This window comes from Hipposideros armiger, unplaced genomic scaffold, assembly GCF_001890085.2.
Source record: "Hipposideros armiger isolate ML-2016 unplaced genomic scaffold, ASM189008v1 scaffold_258, whole genome shotgun sequence".
NCBI classification, from domain to species: Eukaryota; Metazoa; Chordata; class Mammalia; order Chiroptera; family Hipposideridae; genus Hipposideros; species Hipposideros armiger.
The window spans coordinates 683,483-706,742 of NW_017731608.1; the positions used below are offsets into that span (position 1 = coordinate 683,483).

General features: G+C 49.4%; 1 protein-coding gene across 2 annotated transcripts in view; it reads left to right on the plus strand.

Annotated features, from left to right (window-relative positions):
* The window catches only part of CREB3L1 (cAMP responsive element binding protein 3 like 1), a 66,737-nt gene that overhangs the window by 10,342 nt on the left and 33,135 nt on the right, over window positions 1–23,260 (plus strand). Inside the window, exon 3 of one of the 2 annotated variants that reach the window (XM_019656478.1) lies at window positions 19,936–21,748. The exons of the other annotated variant lie outside the window; for it this stretch is intronic. Within the exon in view, the coding sequence (XP_019512023.1) occupies window positions 21,647–21,748 (102 nt within the window). The 5' untranslated portion in view covers window positions 19,936–21,646. The remainder of the gene's footprint in view (window positions 1–19,935; window positions 21,749–23,260) is intronic. 2 annotated transcript variants of the gene reach the window in all.

Sequence of the window (23,260 nt, forward strand, 5' to 3'; positions counted from 1 at the left end):
ATGTACAGTTTATTGAGGGGTCCCTCTGGGCTCCTGCCCCAACTCCCTACAGGAGGCCTCTTCCACCACTAGCTGTCTGGGGTTCTGTTTAACATCTTTTCAAGCTCCAAAGACCCAAGAGTCTGTAAAACATGCTAACTAGAACTCCTATTCCACGCACAGAAGAGAAAGCCCTGGGGAGGGCCTGGACAAAATGTAGTCCTTCCAAATGAGACCAGAGGTTGGCCCTGCTGACAAACAGGCAGGCAGGGGCCTTGCAATGCTCAGAAATGCAGCAGGTCCTGCAGCAAGGACGCTCAGGTTCCTTGTGCCCACCACTCAACCATCCGGACTGCCATTAGTGATGGCCAAAATGGAGGGCATACAGTTCCAGTCAAAACATTTGATCAGTCAGGATCTTGAGGGTCCAGAGGCACTTCCCCCTGAGTCTGCAGTGACTCCAGGCTCCCCCTCTACGCTTTCTGAAGTGACCATTTATGGGACACTATATGCTAAGCTGTATGTACTGTGCTCAACACTCTACCTATATTAGCTTATTTTGTCTTCACAACAACCCTGTAGGGATGTATCATCGCTTGTCCCATTTTACAGATAAGCAAACTGAGGCTTAGAGAGGTTAAAATAACTTGCTTGGAGTTAATAAGCAACAGAGCTGGATTTGAAGTCACATTCTTAACCACAGTGCTTGGTGGGAAACCTTTGGAATCTGGCAGCATCTGCTCTGGTCTTATAACTTGGGCGGGCATGGGGAAAGGGTGAGACCCCCGGCTTGCGAGGCAGTGGTGATGGGGAGGAAGTTAGGACCAGAGAAACGTGGTCACTGGGGTGAAGTACAAAGCAGGCAAAGACCACAGGCGGTCCCAGTCAAGTACAAGGCGGGTGGCCAGGTCTGTCAGTTAGGGTCTATTGGACCCAACCAGGAGTGAGCATAGGTCCTCTTCATATGTGTAGTCATCAGCATCTGGGGTCTGCCCACCCCCTACCCAGCAGGAGTCCTACAGCAGGTGGGGAATAGCTAAGGGAGCAGGAGGTTGCCTAGGAGAAGCCTGTGTCTTGGTCATGTGTTTTGTTTTGTGTGTTGTCACATGTGTTCTTTACCTGTCTCTGTTCTGCTTACCATCTTGGAAAACAAATGGCACACCCCAGACTCCCCTGACAGTTGGCTTCTGACTAGGTTTACCCAGCGAAAGGTCCTGGAGGAAAATGCGGGCCGGGAGAAGGAGAGAAGTCTGACTATTGCTTCCTACACCCCCTCCCCCATTGTAGGGGGGCATCTCTGGCCATGACTTCCTCCCCACCACGGTTCCAGCTCCTAGTGGGCAGCCCCAGCCCCTGGGCTACCACCCCTTCCTCCCTTTGTTTTTCCAGCCTCAAGGGTCGTGGCAATTGCCTGCTGCTGACAATTATTTTGCCACCCCACTCCCTATGTGCTCTTTCAGCACTTCCAACCATTCCCTCTACTGAACGTGGCTTCAGTTCTCCAAACTGGACCTTGCCCAGTCCAACTGGAAGGAGACAGTCAGGGTCCCCACCTCCAACCCCAGCTGTGGATGGGGGCAGGGTCTCCCTGGGCAGAGCAACAATATCTTACTCCCTTCAGGCTGCTATAATAAAAATACCAAAGACTGGGTGGCTTATAAAGAACAGAAATTGATTTCTCACAATTCTGGAGGCCAGACTCCCAGCATGGTTGGGTTTGGGTGTGAGCTCTCTTCCGGGTTGCAGATGGCCCACTTACTGCTGAGTCCGCACTGTAAGAGGCCAGGGAGCTCTGTGGGGCCTCTTTTATAAGAGCACTAATCCCATTCATAGGGCTGCACTTTCAAGACCTAAGCACCTTCCAAAGGCCCCGCCTCCAATAACCATCAACTTAGGCATTAAGATTTCAACATATGAACCTGGAGTGGGGGGTACAAACATTCAAAACATAGCAGGCAGGAAACTCTCGAGTATGAGGGTGGGCAGAAGACCCAGCCTGTGGCCAGGCCACCAGGGTGCCTGGTTGGGTGACAGTCAACAGATCTCAGCAGCCCCCCCAGCTGTTTCATCTTTGGGACGTGTGTCAGAGGTTGGAGACAAGGGGCAGGCCTGGAAAGTGTAGTTCTTCGGGATTGTTGCCCCCCACCCATCCTCGTGCAGGCATCTGTGTTTGCCTTTGTGACCGCACCCACATGCACAGAGGCCCATGTGGACACAGAGGCCTGCCCCCCACCTTGGCCCAGGAGAGGCTAGAGAAAGGCTGTGTGTTTGGCAGATAAGGTGTGACGAGCTGAGTGGCTCCACTCTCATCCCCCTCTCAGTTCCTGGGAGACGCTCTGATATTTTCCTAGAGAGCTGGCTACGGGCTCAAGGGCCCTTGCCCTCCACAATGTCAAGAAGAAAGGGTACTGGGAAACTCTTTTCCAGAATCATTTCAGACTTGACTAGGCTCTCTGAGCCTCTAAGCCAGACGGGTGGCCAATGCTCAAGTGAAGACAGGCTGCCTCAGAACACCTCATCACCTCCCGGAACTCAGCCTCCAAATGACCCCAAGCCTTGCTCCAGGCTCTGAGCAATGCAGAATGTCTCCTTCATAATCACCCCCACGGGACGCAAACATTCTGGTGCAGCCACACGAGGAGCGTGAGCCTTAGAGTCTCCTGAACCTCAGCCTGGATTGATAGGAGCTGTGAGGCCCTGGGAAAGTGCTCCAGTCCTCTGAGCCTCAGATTCCTCTTCTGTGAAATGGAGGTCATAACCACCCATGGAAAGTCTAATAAATGTGGGTGCTCCCATCTCTTTCCCTTTTTCCTTCCTGCTCTGGATATCCTTAACCACCACTGACCACTTTACCACCCTTGCTGTGGAGCCTTCATTTCCCAGAATCCTCCCAGCTGCAGCCTGGTCTCTGAGCCTCGAAGGAGACAGTGGTTTTGCCACCCTTTGCTTGTGGCCTGCCGTGGGCCAGCTCCCCTGAGAGCAAAGGCCTCAGAACCAGGACACTCGGGCCCCACCCTCTTCATAAACACCAGTTGGGCACCAACTGACCTCAGGAGGAAAGTGCTCCACTGGGACCCTCCTCTTGCAGCCCTGCCCTCCGCTGTGTGTTCCAGGGGAAGCGCCAGGCAAATCTGGCACCCTGGTACCCAGGCCGCCTCCGTCCTGGAAATAGTCACTTAGAGTCAAGCATTTGGCTGAAGGTGGAAGGAAGTTAAAAGTCCCTGAGTGCTTCTCTCTTGCCTTTTCATAGCACCACCCTGAGCTGTCCCAGACTGGGCAAGGGCTCTCTAATTTAATTTTTCAATGATTGTGATAGACATACATAAAAAGGGCTTTCCTGTTATTCTTTGTTTCTGAAAAATAAAGATAGGGATTAAATCATAACAAAATACTAATGGTTTTAATTCTAGGTAGTGGGAATGCATGTTTTATTGTCCTTTGTAACATCCTTTTCTTTCTCTAAGTAAAACCATTTTAAAATAAATAAGATTAATACAGATTTATTGGGAAAGATTTTTGAAAATACCAAAAAATATAAAGGGGAAAATAAGAACCACCAGAATCTCTCCTTTGGACCATTTACATATTGAATTATCTCCTTCTGGTCCTTTTCCTGGCATATATTTATGTCATTTTATTCTCTTTTTTTAAATTGAGATATAATCGACATACGACATTGTATTAGTTTTAGGTTTGTTTTATTCTTTTTACAAATAAGAAAGGAATCATATTGTTTAATAGCCTTTTTTCTCCTTAACAATATATCTTGAATAGTTTCCATGCCTTTAAATGTTAATATTTACCTTAGTAAACTTTTTTCCATGTAATGATGAATAAGGTATATTTTTTATGATTGGGATCCATATGGATCCCATTAAAATCATACCATTTATGCCTTCTATTATTTTTCTTATTTAAAAAGGTACTACAGTTTTGTTGTAGAAAAGTTAGAAAATGCAGACAAGCAAACAAAAGACCGTGTAAAATCCTTGTAAGCCATCCCACCCTGAAATAACCTCTGCTAACATTTTGGTTTTAAATCTTCCTGTCCACTTTTCTATGTACATATGTAGACATATATAAATACACATTTTAAAATAAAATTGGAATCGTAGGGTTCATACTTTTATTTTTAAGTTTGATCAAAGCTGTTTATTTTTCACCCATTTACTTTAGATGCGAGGCTTGTGGGAGGTACTAATTGTTTTTACATTTATTTTCCAATTGCAGTTGACATACAATATTATGTTAATTATAATTAATAATTATATTAATTAATACAGGTGTACAACATAGTGATTAGACATTTACAAACCCTATGAAGTGATCACCCTGCTAAGTCTAGAACCCATCTGACACCATACATCGTTGGTTCATACTATTTTTAACTTGCATTATTTTGTTTACTTAACTGTATTTTACACTGATTAGGAGTTTCAGCTATACATGACAGAAATGGCTTAAACCTGTTCATTTCTTTCTCTAGTACATGACGCCCAGAGGCAAGTAGCCCATACTAGTACGGCAGCTTCCTGACCACCAGGAATCCAGGCTCTATCTAACTGGGGTTCTCCATCCTTAGCTCATGCTGTCCACTCATGACCGAAGGCAGCTGAAGGGAGAAGCAAAGAACAGAGCCGCTTCTCTCAAGGGACATTTGCTGGAATTTGTGCATCACTTCTGCTTATACCCACTAGCCAAAACTAAGTCCCACAGTCCCCGGAAGACAGGATATTACCTAAGTAGGGGTTCTATTACTATGGCAAGAGGGGAGAACAGATATTGGGGGACAACTGGCTTCTCTGCCACATGTCACAAACATCTTTCCAGGTGTATAGTTTTGTATCCTGTTTTTTTCTCTCCTTTTTTGGTGAACATTTTACAACATCATTAAATCCTCTTCGAAATTCTTAGTTTTTAATATCTGCCTGATATTCCACAATACACATGTAGCCCGGCTTGTAGACCCATAGTACTTGATATTTGGGTGTTTTGCTCTGATAAATATGCCGCTTTTATGAGTAGAACTTATCAGAAGAAGAGAGCCCAAGCGTTCCTCTATACCCTGTGGGTGCCCACGTAAGACGTTTTGCTGGTGAGTCAGGGTACTATCTGCCTCGGAAGCTGGGTTACAGGACTGAGTTGGTTTTTACTAACAAATGGAGCTTTTTATCAACAGGTGTAGCCTGCTGTCCCCATTATAGGGGACGTCACAGGAGCAGGCTGAGCCCCGCAGTATTGCCCAGGGTCAGGGGTGGGGTGGGTGGAAAGTTGTGGGGAGGGGGAGGTAGGGAGTGAATAGGACAGACCATGGACTCTGGGGAGCCTGAGGAGAGCCTGGCCCTGGAGAGGCTTGGGGGACCCCATGAGGCCCAATTCATTCTTCATTCAGGTTCAGCAAATGCTTTCTGAGCCCCTACTCAGGGTCATGCCTGTGCTAGGCCCTGGGCATGTCTCAGAAAAGACATGTTCTTTACTCTCCAGGGGCTCAGTCAAATCTAAATTCCCAAAGGTTAGAGTTCAACCTGGAGAGCTGCCTAAAATGCAGAATTCTAGGGTCCACACCCAAAAGTCTGAGGCAACAGATGTTGGTGGGCCTAAAATCTGCATTTCCTTCAGTCTCCCCAGGTGGCCCTTGTGAGAGTGATCAGGAACTGTTTTTGCGGGGGTGGAGGGGAACTCAGTCAAGGCTCTTGGAGGAAATCTCCTAATCCGGGTTAACCTGGAGACTTGATCCAGTCAGCAGGTAGCTTGAACCTCAACTAAGCCTTAGACTATAGCCAAATAATGGGGAGCGTGTCAGACACACCTGTGCCTAAATCTCAGTTCCTGCCTTTGGTAAGCTGAGTGACCTCAAGCAAATTAATTAACCTCTCCAAGCCTCAGTTTTCTCATCTATAAAATGAGAATAATCATAGTGTTTCCCATATGAAAATAAACATTAGTGCTTAGCAGAGTGTCTGACAGTCAACAGTAGGTATTATTATTAAATTAATTAAAATTAACTTATTAATTAAAATGTCCTCTAGGTAAGTAATTACAGCAAGTGACTAGAGACAAGACATATAAAGCATCCCATACACATTTGACTCATGGTGGTAGGCATTCATTAAATGGTTATTATTATTAACATCCTCATATACATTTTAATTAGAGACCATAACATCTTTGCAGCTGTCCCCCACCACACAATTTTATCCTCCCAAGAGAAATCATAGATTCCAGGGCTCCAAAATGTGGACTTAACATCTACCTCTAGTGCCTGCCCCAGCATGAAAAAGATTTTCTCATCTCCTTCGGGAAAGATGTGCAAGTGCCAGGCAGGTAAGATGACCATGAATGGGAACCTCATGTCCCCACTTTCCATTCCTGCTTTTGAGGGAGCCCAGGCCTACCCCTGGGCCATTCACCCAGCCCTGAGGGTCAGGGAGCTGTGGAGGCCAGGAGCTGCTATGAGGTGAGAAGAGGCTGGGCTGCTGTTGATAATTACATTTTCAAGAGCTCCAGGATGGCCATGTTGCTATGGTGATGCTGATCGCTCTGAGCAAGCTGCAGCCTCTCTTGAGTTGTGAGTCAGGTTCACCTTTATTTATTAAAAAATAAAGCCAATGCCCTGACCAGTGAAAGAGAAAGTGAAGCTCCAGGTGGAGGCGATGGTGTCCACTGATGGGGGGGTGAAACAGTTCTCACAGTCCATCAGCCTCCTGACATCAGGTGGCCCAGCCTGCTCTGGGGCCTGGACAAGTCCACAGAGGTAAGCCAGGAGCCAACATCTCAAACTATGGCCCAGGAGAGGAAGCACAAACAGAATTCATACTGCTGGTTGAAAACCACTTAATAGGAAGCAGATCCCATTTTCTCAGCTCTGGCCCAAGGGTCAGACTCTTTCAGAAGACTGCTGCGCTCTGGTATGGGGTCTGTAGGGCCCAAGAAGATGGGCATCCCTTGGCCCAGTCTTAGGCAAGTGAAGGCCAGAGGGTGGCCCTGAGGTGAGCAGTGTTAGCTGACTCACCCACCAGTGTGCACATAATTGCATTGCACTCTGTGCGGGGCAGGGTCTGCAAAGACAGGAGAAACTGCAAAAATGTTCTCCCAGGGCCTCCTGAGAGGGAAGGGGGCTTTTCCCAGAATTCCTGCAGGGGAAAACATAAAGGCCATGATGACTGCAGCTGCAGCACAGACCCCGGAAGGAGCCCGACATCATGTCAGCACCCCATGGGGAGGCCCACAGTAACAGTAACAGTGACATACTGGAATCTTCTTCCTGAGCTGAGACACCATCCCAGAATCCCACACTATTACTGGAGGGGCCTTCAAACCTGATCATTTGTTCGAGTTCACTGTTGATCCCATTGACCCATGTTCTGCTGAATCCACCTCCTAACCAGCTCTGGACTCCAAGCCCTGTCTCCACCCACTGCCTTCATCAGTTAAAAGAATATGGAGGGCTGGCCGAGTGGCGCATTGGTTAAGAACTGGCTTGGAATGACAGAGGGCCCCGGTTCGGATCCCACATGAGGGCCGGTGACACTGCCCTCTACAGCTAAGATGCTGAACAACAGCTCAAACTGGAGCTGGGCTGCCGTGGGTCGCCTGCGACGGCGTAGGTAGGTTGCAGTCCCCTGATGCACTGAGTTGCCATAAGCTATCATGTGTATGTAGCCAGCAGCCAGCTTGAGCAGCCAGCAGCCGCAGTGAGCGGCCGTCCAGAGGCCGGCGACTGATCTGCCTCGCCCGGGAAGAGCGCAATGATGGTGCCAACTTGGGCCAGTGAAGCAACGTCCTCCACAACTAGACTGAAGAACAAAACAACAGCAACTTGTCTGTTCCCCTTCCCCCAATTCCCCAGTGCTGTTCCCCTCCCCCAATTCCCCAATAAAAAAATCTTAAAAAAAAAAAAAAAGAATGTGGAGTCCCGAAGTCGCGGTGGGTGGATTTAAGTCCTTCTTCTGCCACTTGTTAGCCTTGTGACTGAGCCTCCATTCCCCCATCTGTAATACAGGGGTGATAATCACAATAGTGCCTACTCACAAGGTAGCTATGGGGATGAAATGCAATAGTGTTTGCAAATGTTTACCATAGAGCATGGCTGGCATACAGTACCTGCTGGATAACTGTTAGCTGTTCTTAACTTTGTTCAGGCCCTTATCATATCCCACCTGGATAACAGCAGCAGCTTCATAACTCCACCTGTGGAGTCTAGTCTTGCTAGCCTCCAACCTGTTGTCCACACCACAGCAAAGCAGTTTATCAAAAAATGCAACCCTGATCATGCTATTTTCCTCTCTGAAATCTGCCAGTGGCTTCTGTTTGTGTTCAGGATGGCTCTTAGAATTCCTTAGAGGGGCCTCCAAGGTGTTGCACAATCTAGCTCTTGGCTACCGCCTCCAGCCCTATACCTCACTGTGCCCACTCCGCCTTGATAACTTTTAGCCATATTCAGCTGTCAGCAGTGTCCCCAAGGTGCCAGGCTCTGCCATACTTCCAAGATCTTTGCCATGCTGTTTCCTTTGCCTGGAATGCCTTTTTCTCTTTTTGTCCACCTAGCAAACACCTACTCATCCTCCAAGACCCACACTAGACTCCCCCTATACTGTGAAATCTTCCCATCCCCCCTCAAATGAAGAGCAGACCGCTCCCTCCTCTGAGGGCACCATTTTGGTGCCCTCCATAAAGACATTTATCACTTTACATTGCAATTATTGTGATCTATGCCTGTGACACCTTTCTGCTTCTTGAGAAGAGCATTGATTCTAATTAATGTCAGTGTCCCCAGAACATATTGCAGCACCATAACATTCACAAAAGATGACTGTGAATGCATGAATAAATGAACTCACTCAGACAAAAGCCCTGTTAATGGAAGAAGAAACTGAGGCCCAGATAGAAGCCGTGGCTTGGCTAAAGTAGAGCCCTGTAGCCCTATAACTCCAGGCCCCTTTGATTCCAGGGACTATGGACCATTCATTCACCCATCCTTCATTTACTAAGCACCAATCGTACCCCAGATACTGTGGTGCTCCCTGGGGTCCAAAGAACAAGGAGTAGTCCCAGCCCTCAGGAGCCCACGAGCAGGTGGGATAGAATGACAGGTATGCTGTCAATCCCCACACCTTTCACTATGAGCTGGAACAGAGGATGCAGAAGAAGCTATGGGAATTCTAGGAGCCTCAATACGGATGGGGCTGGAGGAAGCCACTACTTCTATGTCTTCCACTCCCTCTTCCCAAACTCTAGAAGCCAAGTTCCCACAGACCACCAGGCCAAGGCAGCTGCTCTCTAGGTGCTGTCCACACAGGTGAACAGATACATACAAATACACGCATACTCAAGACAGGTGACACGAGCAGGCCTTGCCCCAAGGAGCAGGACGATCACACGGACACATTTATGCCCCTAAGTAGTCATGTCAAGGGCTGTCATGGGAGTCAGAACAGATGAAATCAGACAGCAGGGCATATTCTGACAATTTGCACAAAGCCCTTCTGCACATCAGGTCTCATTAGATCCTCACCAGGTGAGGTCCTAGAGATAAGACAGCTACTGTATTTTTTTTGGTTGTTGTTTTTTAAAGATTTTTTTTTATTGGGGAATTGGGGGGATTGGAACAGTGCTGGGGAATTGGGGGAAGGGGAACAGACAAGTTGCTGTCCTTTTGTTCTTCAGTCTAGTTGTGGAGGACGTTGCTTCACTGGCCCAAGCTGGCACCATCATTGCACTCTTCCCATGCAAAGCAAATAGGTCGCCGGCATCTGGACGGCTGCTCACTGCGGCTGCTGGCCGCTCACGCTGGCTGCTGGCTACACATGGTAGCCCATGGCAACCCACTGCAGCAGGGGCTGCAGCCTACACAGTCGCCAGTGACTCACAGCAGGCCCAGCTCCAGGTTGAGCTGTTGTTCAGCATCTTAGCTGTGGAGGGCAGTGTCACTGGCCCTCATATGTGGGATCCAAACCGGGGTCCTCTGGCCTCCTAAGCCAGTTCTTAACCATTGCGCCACTCAGCCAGCCCAAGACAGCTACTGTTTTCTCCTGCATCTCCAGATGGACAAACTGAGACTCAGAGATGTAAATGACTTGCCCAATCCCACCGACGGATTAGCAGAAGTGCTGGAACTGATCTGTCACTCCCCAAGCATTTGCAGGTCTTTAGTCTGTGCCAGGCCCTCTGCTGGGCACAGGGGACATCGAGGTGAATTGGAAACGGGTCCCTGCCCTTTGTGGGAGACAACAGTATAATGGCTGTCCTCAAGTCAGAATCTGTGCTTGAATCTCGATTTCACCACCAACTAGCTGTGTGAGCCTGAGCTAGCCGTTAGCCTCTACAGCTTACATTTTGAGTCTCTGATTCAACATAAGCTAGACTAAGTCAGGCTCATGCTGAAACCCTCCAGTCACTCCCCTCACACTCAGAAAAAAAAATCTGAGATCCTCAGCAGTGCCCAACGTGACCCAGCTCCTGCTCCCTCACCCGCTCACTTTTTTTTTTATTAGTTTCAGGTGTACAGAACAACGCACTAGTTATCCTTTTCACCCCTCAAAAGAAACAACCCCCCTCCCCCATCTACTGCCCTCCCCGCTCACTTTTTATCACTGTCCCACTGGCCTCCTGACTGTGTCTGGGGAAACACGAGGACCTCTGCCCTGTGACCTTTGTCCCTTCTCTTCCCTCTCCAGGATACTGCCTCCAGATAGTCACAGGGGTAACTCCCTCTGTCCGCTCAGGAAAACACCACTGAGACCTGTCACTCTGGACAATACTTGTCTTCAAGGCACTAGCTTTATATTATATGACATGATTCTATGTGTATTTGACCATTTGTTTATGATGTGTCTCCCCAGCTAGTACAGAAGGATAGGAACATGCCTATGTTGTTCATGACTATACCCTCAGCGCCTAACACAGTGCCTGGCACACAGTAGAAACTCAGTGTATTTTTTGAATGAATCAATAACCCTCACTTTTCTCCCTTTTAAAATGATCCCTACAGCACATAGTTATAAGGATTAAATGATGTTATTAAATGGAAGATGCTTAGCTTGGCACCTGGCGTTTAGTTAAGACATAATAATGTTATTGCTGTTATGCTCACAGTCTCATGGGGGAGACAGGTATAAAAATAAATGACAAATGTGATAACAAAGTTCTTACTTCCCCTCCACTTTGGGGTCCAGACAGCAGCCCTTCCATTTGCTTAAAGATCAGGGCCCACAACTCTCGCCTTGTCTTCTGAGGTCACCCTTGGGGACTGACTGGCCCTGATGGCTGGGAGACCTCTGGGCCCGCCCGGGCTGGGGGCAGTGGGCAGAGTCCAAACCAGCCTCAGAAACCCTTGATTTCCCCTGAGAGCAGGCCCCACATCAAAGCCAATCTCAGAGGGGTGAGGCCTTGAGATAAATGGAAGATTAAAGAAGGCGAGGTCTGCACAGGCCACAGGGAGAGGCAGCCGGCAGTTGACCACAGAGGGAGGCCTCGACACAGCCCTGGTAGCAGCCATCTTGGGGAGCAAGAGATGAGAAGGGGCCCAGGCTTGGGCAAGTGGAGCCGGTGGCAGGGGCATACCTTAGCCTGGGCTGGGCTCCCCACTATTACATTTTGACTTGTCACTCTAGTCCATGCCTACTTAACCTTTTCCCAGCCTGGTAACAGCAGGAAGGCTCATCAGAGGAACCCCTGAGTCTCTCTTCAAGAGAATTTATTTGGTCATTGGGTTCGGTCATTGGGGTTTGCTCCCTTCAGAGAGGGAGCCTGTAATGAGGACCTCCTGGCCCCAGCCTTCCTCCCCAAGAAAGGTCTGTAATTAGTGCAGGAGGCGAGGCTGAGGAAGCTCAGACAATGTCATTTGAACCAGGATGACACAGGGCTCAATTGCTAGTCTGCACATTTTTTTCTGGTGCCATTTCATACACAAAACCCCGGCAAGCTTAACCCTTTCCTGGCTGGGCCCTGATGCTGGGGTTTCAGCTGAACACATTACCCATTCCCATGCCAAATGGGTGATATTCTCGCCTCCCCACGCACACAACCCCAATTCAGATGAGCCACGGTTTCCAACTTCCCTAACATCCAACAAACCATTTAACATCAATCATCCAACAAGACTTCACAGAGTGTCACCAGATGCTAAGCACCAAGGGGCGGGGACCCGGAGGAAAATCTCCCATCTTGCCGTCAAGGAAATTTCAATCCTCTGAGCAGTGGAAGGATGCACACTAGAAACAGGTGACAACCAATGCAGGACAGGGTCAAATCAGACAGTGAGAACCAGCTCAGGATGGGGAAGGCGCCGCGTGGAGGCAGAATAGACAAGATGGGCTCATGGACTGACGTGTGGTAAGCACTCCGTAAATATGCACTAAGGGAGCCTGCTTCCTGGATCAGAGCATTTCTGTGATTGGAATCTGAGGGCTGAACCCACAGGGAGAGCGGAGGCAAGCAAAGCCTCAGCAGCTCTGAGCCAGCCCCAGGTGGAGACAGATGTCAGATTCTATTGGGACAGGCAGGGGCTATGGCTTCCTCCCCCATGCTCCTGAAGCACTCATTCCAAATCCCTGACCTACAGTTTATCTCCCATGGACTGCAACCTGTCTGATTACAGAGCCCCACCGGACTTCGAGCAACCTGAGGGCTTTGTCTATTCACCTTTGGTCTCAGGTGCCTGAGTACTGAATCTGGCACTCAGTAAATGCCCGTTGAATAAATGATTGGGCTTGGGTGAGAGGGTGGAGGTGTGGGGAAGAATCTACCTCTACGATCTTTCCCAGAGAGATGCCAATTGTGGCCCCGCTGCCCCTGCAAACCGAATCACAATCTCCCTGACATATAAAGAGCTTCTAGAAATCAATAGGACAAGACGGACAAGACCAACCACCAATTTTAATAAGGTTGAAGAATATGAACAAAGTCTACAGAAAAGGAAACATAAGTTGTTCTAGGACATCTGAAAAGACTCTCAAACTCACTAATAAGAGAAAAGCAAACCAGAAACCATTTGAAAGTTTGATAACATCCTCTGTTTGAGAGACTACAGAGAAGCTAACAATGTCATATAATGCTGGTGGGGGTGTAAATTGATGTGAAATATTTGACAATATCTGTCAACATTACAAATGCCCATTCTCTTTGACCCAACAGTCCCACTTCTGAGAATTTAGCCTACAGATACACAGTGCTTAAACAAGGCTACCATTAGAGCCTTATAATATTGTTTGCTATAGTAAAAATTGGAAACAATTCAAATGTCCATCAGTTGGAGACAGGTAAATAAATGATGGTACAGCGATACAATAGGCAGCTATGCAAAAATTAAAAAAAAAAAGAATGAGGAAGTTCTCTGTGTACTATCAGATGATCTCCAAAACAGATAAAGGAGGGGGAGGTATAAAATAATATATATAATATGCTCCTTTTCAGTTGAAAAAGAGAGAAAAATACACACACACACACACACACACACACACACACACCATAGAAGGATACCCAAGAAAGTAATAAAATTGATTATATGTTAGTTTAAGAATGGGAATTTAGTGGTTAGGATATAGGACATAGGGAGGATTACTTTTCGTTGTATTCCATTTTTACTTTTTTGAGTCATGAGATGCATTATGTATTCAACAAATTAAAAAGACAAAACAAAAAAAAAACCCCTACCTAGACATTGGAAGTTCTAGGCTTCTTCCCAAATTCTTGGGTAGACAGGATTCCACCTCAGCTGGCTATCTCTCCCTCGCTTTCCCTCCCCAGTCCCCGCCAAGCTTTCCTAGGCCCTTGGGTCTCAGGAAATAGTGGCTGTCATCCTAACTCCTACCTTATGAACATGGACTATGAAGTCAGACCAAGTCAACTGTGTGGTCTTGGGCAAGTGACTTCACCTCTCTGAGCCTCAGAAAAACAGGGTAATCACAGTATCTGCCTCCAAGGGTTGTGATGAGGCTTCCATGAGAAAACACACAAGAAATGCTGAGCATAGATCCTGGGACTTGATAAATGTTATTGTATAAATGTATCAGGCTCACACTTCCTATTCTTTGCCAATATTTTTATTGGATTGTGGGTCTTTGTCTTATTGATTTATAGGAGCTCTTTATAGATTCAGAAGATTGAGATCTGCATTGCAAACTGGCAGAGCTCTGAAGGGCAACGGGGCCATAGGAAATGGCAGTTTGTGAAAATCATTATTTCTACAATGATTTCTCCTCCAGGCCATGCATGCCGGTGTCTAAAGGAATCCCACATTGGAGAGCCCAGGCTCATCTGGACAGTCCCAAGGAATGGAGTCTTTATGCTTTGGCTCTGTGTCACTGTGCCTCTCTGGCAGAGTCCCCTGGGTTGTCAGAGAGTGTCATTCTCGGCTGCAGCTCTCAGAACACCCCTTCCATTCTGGACTGGACTCATCTTTTGTGCTTTCCCCAGGGGTCCAGGGTTTGCGGGGCACATGTGTGGTGCCAGCCTCCATAAGGAATGAATTCACTAACGGGTAGGTGTAAGGCCTACACTGGGAACCCCTAAGTCTTCATCCAGGGTCTCCCTAGGCAAGACAGATTCTGGGTGGGCATGTCTGAAGGCGTGTAGTGACAGAATGAAGCACAGAATATGTACCACTGGGACCCCTCATCCTGATCTTTGGGTCCTTGCTTGCCATAAAGCTGAGAAAAAACTATGGCTCCCCTGAGCCCACATCCATTCATTTTCTCCAGGGAATTGGTCCGCCCTTTAGCTCTGGAAGCTCCAGAAACGTTCCTCAGAGCATCTGGAATATATTGTATATTTGCTTTAACTGATGATTGCCAAGACCAGCTCTGCTGCTTTTCTATTTGTTCAGCTGAGCCCCGGGGGCTGGGGCTGGTCCTTGAGGATGGGGGATGCCCAGGGCCTCCAGAGTCCGCTCTTTGTGCATGACATGGGATGGAAGCCTCCACCTGGACCTGCTCTTCAAGGAGGGGAGTCTGCATGAGGGTGGGTGAGAGTTAAAGGCTGAGTCTGCAAAGGGCCCACGCTCCTCCTTACTCCCCAGGAAGCCCCTTGATTACTATGCAAACCAGTCCTAGAGTCTGGTGCAATGGAAAGATTAGGTCAAACAGACCCAAGCTCAAATTCCCAACTCTTGCTTAATAGATGTGCGACCTTGGACAAATAACAACCTCTCTGAGCCCTATAAAAGTAAAAATATTTTTATAGTTATACCTTGTCTCACTTCGGGGTGTATTGAAGGTATCTGAGAGACCCTACAGACAATGGAATTAGATGGCATTTAATAGAAGTAAAAAGGATATGGAGAAAAAGGGATAAAAACCTAAGATGAAGCCAGGGATGCCGTTAGTTTGTGAAATGAATCCCCATGTGATCCTGCTGCAAGAGGTGGGACCCAGCAGATTCATCTCTGAGCTTCCTGACAGCTCAAGTAAAGAAGGAAATGCAGCGAGCTACAAAATCCAGAATGCCCATGAGATTAAAAATAGAACCACCACACAGAGGCAGCCAGCTTTTCTAAAGTCAAAGAAAAATCTCTCCCCTGGACCTTCCAAAAGAGGCAAGTTGGGGAGGGGAGAATGTGTGTACAATGAGAATGATACTCTCTCCTAGGTTCTTTGTGTATTTGAAATAAAATAAAATGCCTGATAGTGACTCTCAGGGTGGCCAGTACATGGTAAGTGCTTAATATATGCCACTTCGTTCCTTCCTCCTACATGGTCCTCCATCTTCGCTTAGGTAAGGAGTATCTGTGAGATCTGCCCTGCGTGTGAACAGTCAGCTATTTACTCATTCAGCAAATACTTATTGAACACCTTTCTATGTGCCAGGCCTTGGGTGAGGAAAACATGGGAATCACCCTAAACCTAGTTAGTATCTTCCCCGCTGTCCCCAGATCCTCAGCTCAGAAGCTCCCTCTCTCCCTCTGCCACCCACCCTTTTGGGTCTCGGGGCTTCGCCTCCTCCCCAACATGCCTATAAACTCCAGGGAACCCCGCTCCTGTGGCCTCCCTCATTCCCCACATAGCTTCAGGCTGCTCCCTCAGACCACCACATTCATGGAGCTCAGCCACGTGCAAAAGCACAATTAATATTCCGCTCGGTCTCCCCCAGCCCTGCTGCCTATTGGAAGAAGATGGAAACCAGATTTGCAGCCGCACGCGCTGGCATGGACGTTCATGGAGGGGTGGGCCCGCTCCTAGAAGAGCTGACACGTTCTTCTCCAGAGGCTCGCACACATGCATAAAGGGCAGAAGCCCCTCATGAAGGTCTACACCTCCAGACACAGGATCATCCACCCAAGTGTGTGCATCCATGGTTGCCAGTTGATGCCCAGAGAGCACATTGGCGCCTCACACACAGGGCCCACGTTTGCTTTCTGGGCAGAGGGAGACAGTCGTAGAAGCTGAGCCGGTAGGATGGTGACTGTCATGTGCAAAGTGACTGTCCTGTGCAAAGCCCTCACTTTCCTGGAAAGAATCTGAGGCCCTGGCTTAACCTTGACTGTTATCAGTTCCCCCTTGACTGAACTATGCCCAGTTGCATTTTAGCAAAGCCTTTGAATGCCTGAAGCTGCCTCTCTACTTCCTGCTGAGGAGGAGCCACATCGGCCTCACCACCACTGGACGTTGGGGAAACCAAGGCACAGGAAGTGAGGCTGGGGAGGGACTTGGCAAGTCAGTAGATGATAGGCAAAGTCAAGCTTCTGAATTTCCATGCCACTGCCTTTCCTCGTAGTCCCATATTTCTAGCCCTGCCAGCCCTACGTGGGACAGGATTTGCAGGGGAGTGTCCCCAATAACAGGAGGACTCACCAAAGGCAAGACTGGCTTTGTTGATTTTTCTCCCTTGACTTTGCACATAGAGAGCAAGGGGGATAGAGGGCTGTATGTCTTCAGGGTTGGAGCCAGGGGCCTGGGTTATAGAGACATTAGAAACAGTGTTGGTGCACGTGGTTCAAGGTAGAAAGAAGGGTGAGTTCAGAGCAGGACTGAGAGCAAAGCAGGAAGAGGGTGGAGCTGTTCCCCAGGGCAGCAGGCAGACAGAGGGCCAAGGGGCGGGCCTGCCTCCAGTCTGAAGATGGGACAGTAGAGTAGAAATTCAGGGAAAGAAAAGCTAAAATAATTACCAGGAAAAGGAGCTGGAAGGGAGGCAAGTGTTTTCCTAGTCCTTAAGGAACTTCAGTCTTCAGAGAATTTGGAAGGGAAAAAAAATCTATTTTTAAGGCCCTTCTCTAAGGCAAGATGGCTGGTGATTCACTAGCTGCTGAGGAAGGCCCTGGAAAGCCCTCCCCTCTGCTACTGCCTCTGCCTAGTGAGCAAACCCAGTTCATCTGGGGTGAGTGGAAAGGGCCCTGGGTGAGGAGCCTGGAGGCCCAGATTCAGTGTTATCCTTGCCCCATCAAAGCTAGGCAATCAAAGGCAGGCCTCTTAGGGCCGTAGGCCTTGGTTTCCTGTGAAATAAAGGAATACTAAATCATATAAACTCTCTGAACCTTGCTTTTCTCACCTGCAGGTTGGACCTAATAATAACATCACGTTACATTGAATCTAAAATGGCATCAGTTGTGTGATGCACCATTATTTTTTGTACATTAAGAAGGAAAGAACACTGTCCATTCAACTGCAACATACCATTGATTATAAGACATAGTCTGATATCAGAGATTTTAAAATATGCATCTCAGGATCAGTGAATATGATATTATCTTACAAGCTTCTTCCAAGAATTAAACAAAATAATGTAAATAAAGTATTTAGTGCCTGGCACAAAGCACGTATTCAATAAATGTCAGGTATTTTTACAGTTCATGGTGGAGCTGGGAAGGAACCCCAGGCCAAGGGGATGGAGAAGAGTGACAGCCGGGGTCTGAAGCCCACCCCCACCCTCCTGAGAGGGTGCCACCCCAGGGACTCCGTATCTAGACTCAGCATGGGGCACAGGGAGAACAGCCATGCAACCCATTTTAAGGGAGCCACAAGAGAACAAAGGTTTCCATCTGTGCCCCGGAAGTCAGTCTAATCTCCAGGATGAATATGTTTTCATTTCTCAGAAGTTCCTGTTAGAGTGTGCCAAAGCCTTTTTCCCTTTACAAGCCAGGCAAACAAGGCAGGTTTACTTTGGGTGACCTTCTCACCGCCACCACGGGAGCCTGCCTGCCGAGTGTAAACACCCACCCTTGCTCCCTCCTGGAGTTTCCAGGTGGGAGCCTGGAAAATGGGAGTGCCAGTCCTCCTGAGGAGGCCGGTCCTTGACCCCATCCCCCACTCCCTGCCAGACCCTGTCCGGGTAAGGGCACATCTGGAAGGTCCTTGGAGAGGACTGGACCCTAGGGATCATTAACACCTCTCCCATTTTATAGATGTGAAAATTGACCCAGGGAAAAGCAGTGAATATCCAGGGGTGTCAAAGTGTGGCAGGAGCCTCTCTCTCCACCTGACCTTCAGTGCCTGGGACAGGCAGGGAGCTTATCTCTGTCCTTTCTCTCCTGTGCGTCACTGCCTGAGTTGGGATGTCTATGCATTTTGTTTCACAGCTGGAGCAGCTGCTGGAGAGCAACAACCAGATGTTCCTCAAGCCCAAAACAGGAGGGGCCACAGTCTGTGCTTTTCTTGACCTGGAGTGTTTGGGGGTGTTTACAGAACCAGTCTTGGCCTCCTTCCCCTGCCCTTCAGATGCAGAGAAGGGGCCTGAGAGGGGCTGGCTTGTGGACCATGCCCAGGACTGTCAGAGAGAAAGCAGACCCTCCCTGTTGAGTCAGAACGGTGACTTCAGGCCTAACCTCAGCTGTCTAATTTTCTCTCCTGAAAAAGCTTTAAGAGACTATATAGAAGGGATGTGCTGCTACAGAGGGCTTCAGGTGGGCCTTCGAATCTGAACTAGTGCACTTTTCAGTACTTAAATAGAACAGAGCCTTGAGCCTCTGTGTAACGGTAAGTACTGGGTTTATGCAGAGCACTGGGGGTTTACATTCATCATCTCGCTCCTGTGCCCCTCCCAGTCTTTCTCTCTTTCTCTTCTACTTGCTGTTCCCTCTGCCTGGAATGCTTTTCCCTCCATTTTACCCTCAAATGACTCCAGTTCACGCTTCAGCTCTCAGCTCACATGTCACATCTTCAGGGAGGCCTGCCTTGCCCCACACAGTCATCTCACACTATTCTATTTCCCTCATAGTCCTTATCACTCTCTGAAGTCGTCTTAATTTTTTTTTTTTTTTTACACAGGCTCGCCTCATTCACCCTAAACATAACTTCTTAATCACCACTGTGTCTCCAGTGTATGGTCTAGGCACTGTTCATAGGTGCTCACTAATATTTGTAGAATATGTGAACAAATCCTCTGCCATATCTTTGCTGGACTTGGCCATCTCAGAAAAACAATTATCATGCTCCTACTATGTTCCAGGCTCTGCACTGCCCATTCCCTTTCCCCTCCTCCCCAACCCTTCACCCTCAGGACTTTCCTTGGAAGATCTTGCTTCTCAGACTCCACAGGAGGTACTGGAACCAGAATGTCTCCCCAGGATTATTTTCAACAGTTTCCTGGGGTGTTCACCTGGGTAAGAATCAGGAAAGAGAGGACACTCTAATCCTATTTATCTAAAACTGTATAATCTTCTCCAATCACGTAAATGGTGGTAAATGGTGCCTGTGTCTCTAATTACAGAGCAAGCTGGGAGGAACACAGGCACAATTTCTAGCCGACCTCAGGCAGATGGGCACTTTTGTTCCTCCCGGGGGCCTGCAGGGACTCCAGCTCAGGAGCCAGGACTCCAGGCACCTGCTAGCACCAGCTCGCCCACCACAGACTGGCTTGTCCAGCCAGAAACCACTCCCCCTCCCTGAAAAGGATCAGTCTCATTCCCAGTGCCTGCACGTTCCCAGTTGACCAGATGTGACACATTTGGGAAAAGCACCCATGGTCTCAGTACCTTAATTCTATCTGCTACTGTTTTGAGAGTGAATTGATTTCTTTTCGGCCCAGCCTAACTTTTCAGGGTTGTATTGCTGGTGAACTGGTCCCCAGAACATGGGCTCAATTCCCAGCTTCTCAGGAGCAAACTCTCCAGGAGGCCTGGAGGCTAACAGTCATGTGACAGCCTGGAGGGTCAGAACTTCACTCTCCGGGACTATGTCAACTGGGTCAGGAGATGGCAGAAAAGCCACACGCCTGCCTGCCCGCCCACACCAGGTAAGCAAACAGCTGCTCCCTCAGCTTCAGTGTGTGCCCTTTTCCCACCGTGGCACTGAGAGAGCCATTTCAGTGACACCCCTGGCTTAGCTGCAACGACATCTCTGCTTCTTAAAGGCCTTTTGGTTCCTGAGCTAATTAAAAGCCCCAGACAGCAAGGACACACTTAATCCCATTAATGACTTCTGACCAGGAAACAGTGTGCCCAGCCCTCTGAGGGAGTGTCTTTCTGAACCACCTCCATTTGTTCAGGTGCCTGGTGATTGTTTATCAGCCCTTTCAAGAGATTAAGCTGTACTCTGGAACTGGCCGCTTAGGTAATGGACCCAGGGGGTCTGGGAGTGTCCCATGACCACGAAGCATGCTGCCAGCCAGCATCCTGGTTTATGCCAACTCCGTGGCCACTGTTCTCCAATCTCTTGCTCTTCAGAGCAATTAGGGGGACGTGATTGATGAGGAGAGGGGTCCTAGCCTCATCTTTGCTGCTCACCTGGCCCTTTCACACACAGGAAAGGCGGATACAGTTCTTGCTGTGAGGGATCTTAGAGTCCAGTTAGGGTCATGGACAATTGAGCAAAGATAATAGCACATTAAATTCACCCCAATGGATGTAAGCACACTATATCCTGTGAGTGTGTAGTGGTGGTAACTGCTTCAACCTCGGGGTCAAGGAAGGCTTCCTGGTGGAGGAGACGTGTGAAAATCTCCGCATTGAGAGGAGATTTGTCGAGGGGCCTATGAGATGGGATTCCCTGACTTTGGATTTGGTTCAGGTTCTAGCATAAGGCAGCAAAAGTGGGAATAACTCAGCTCCCTTGTGAAGTTAATAGGAGAGTGGCTGGCAAAGCCTTACCAAAATGCCGAGGTTCCAGAAATAGTTATTGCCTCCGGGACGATTTTGCTTCAAGCCCCAGTGTAGAGCGTTCAGAAAAGAAATTGGCAAAGACTAGCTCTTCTCTTTGAAAGAGTCCTCTTTAAAAGAGGAGGGACGATTCCTCAGGCCACTCCCTCTTCTCATTAATATGAGATTATCGTGAATATTGATGTGGGGGCGTGGCGCCTCGGCCAGCTGGGCTAACCAGCCCGGGGTTCCCGGTTTCACAGAGGAAAGTGACAGAAGCCGAGCAGAGGGGACACAGAGAGCGGAGCGCCTGGTAGCCACCCAGTCTCGGGGGAGCTCACAGCTCTCAGCCCCACTCCCGGGATCCCCATGGAAGCCAGCTGTGCCCCCGGAAGAGCAGGAGGAGGAGGAGTCGGCTAAATGCCCGCGGTGCGCCCGGGGCCCCTGAGCCCAGTCCGCTCCGCGCCGCTGCCCTAAGGCCCCCACGCCCCCGGCGCCCCCTACCCGGGGCTGTGCCGCCTCCGCCCGCCCCTCCCTCGGGGCTTTCCCCCCGGACCTGCCCCCGCCCGCGTGCCAGAGCTCAAGCAGGAGCTCTGGGCCGGGCGCGCCGCCGCCCTGGAGTAAGGGAAGCCCAGCCGAAGAGGGTCTCCGGAGCCGGCCGCGATGGACGCTGTGTTGGAGCCCTTCCCGGCCGACAGGCTGTTCCCCGGATCCAGCTTCCTGGACTTGGGGGATCTGAACGAGTCGGATTTCCTCAACAATGCGGTAAGATGAAGGGTCTGCGTCCCCCTTCCACCCCTCCGCACCCGCCTTCACAGCTTGCCTGGGCCCCCCTGAAGGACCGAGCTATATACATCACTGGGCAGAGGCGGAGGAAGGGGCTCAGTGCAGGGTCCCCCGAAGGGACATGTGCTTAGAGCTCTGAGATTTGATGACTAGATCCCTCGACACCTCCCTAGTCCCAGAGCCTGAACCGGAGCCTCAGTGCTTGGCTCCAGTGCGCGCCCCTCCTGGGGGGTCCGTCCGTAGATGCATTGGCCTCCGCCTTCTAGGGGAAGGGGACCTCAAGGCGTCGGGGGGCTCTCCGATCCTCCGATATGAGCCCAAGAGACACCAATCCTGTCCCCTCCCGGGGTTCCAAGACCAGATTGGGCGCAAAGTGGACCCGCAGCTGGTTCTCCGCTGGGAGGCGCACAGAGGAGTGTTCAGAGGGCCAGACACCCGACACCCCTTGTGGGGGCCAGAGCCAGACCCAGGTTCTGAGGCAGACCTGGAAACTTAGGGGTGCCGGGGAGTCTGCCCCAAAGTCAGGCCCAAGATCCCCCCAGCCCCCCAGGGAGGGACCTGACGCCCAGCTGGTCAGAGCGGCACTGGGCAACCGCTCATGACGAGAGAGGTCTGTCTCCCCATCACTGTGTCTCTAGGTCTGTTTCTCTGTCCCTCGTGTCTCCTTGACGTTCTCTGTCTCTCTTTCCGTGACTATCTCTGTCTCTGGGTTTGTCTTTCTTCTTTCTCTCTTCCCCTCCCTCCCTAAGGAAACGTGGCTTCTCTCTCTTCTTCCCTCCCTCCCTCCCTCTCTTAGCCTCAGCCTGAAGGCCCTACTGGGGGAGGGGCATGGGCTCAGTAGCTGGGGAAAAAATATTTGGGTTCAGAAAGGCCTTCCCAGTTGAAATGTGGGCAGCTTAGGGAATCTGGTAGGATCCCCCCATGCAGTGAACCACCAGTCTCGTGTGTACACATATGCACACACACGCACAAACACGCACACATCCAGAGATCATCTCAGGGGTCTCTACCTGCTGGCCTCTACCTACTGGGACTAAGATAAACTTGGCCAGACAAGAGTCAAGTGCTTAGACACTTAAATTGGGCACCTTGAACTTCTACCTAATTGTCCCAGCTGCTAAACTGATTGATGGTGGAGAAACCAGCCAAGGGGCAGGCAGGAACCTCAGTCCGGGAGGCATGGGTGTGAGGACTCCCAGTCAGTCCTTCATTAGGCTGGGTCACCCTGCTTTCTGAAAAAGACTCCTGGTCCCAGTCAGAGGGAGCACACTTTGACAGACAGGCCAAGTAGAGAAGGGGAGACTACTTGAACTGGTCGTGGGGAGAGCTGGGTTCTAGTCCTGCTTCTGCTTCTGCTTCTGCCTCCCTTTGTGAGCCTGGGCCACACCACCGGGCTCTCCTCCCTGGGCCTTGGTTTCTTTGTCTATAAAATGGACAAAGATTGGATCAAGTCTTTCTAAGAATGATCTGGCACAGATCCTAGGAATAAAA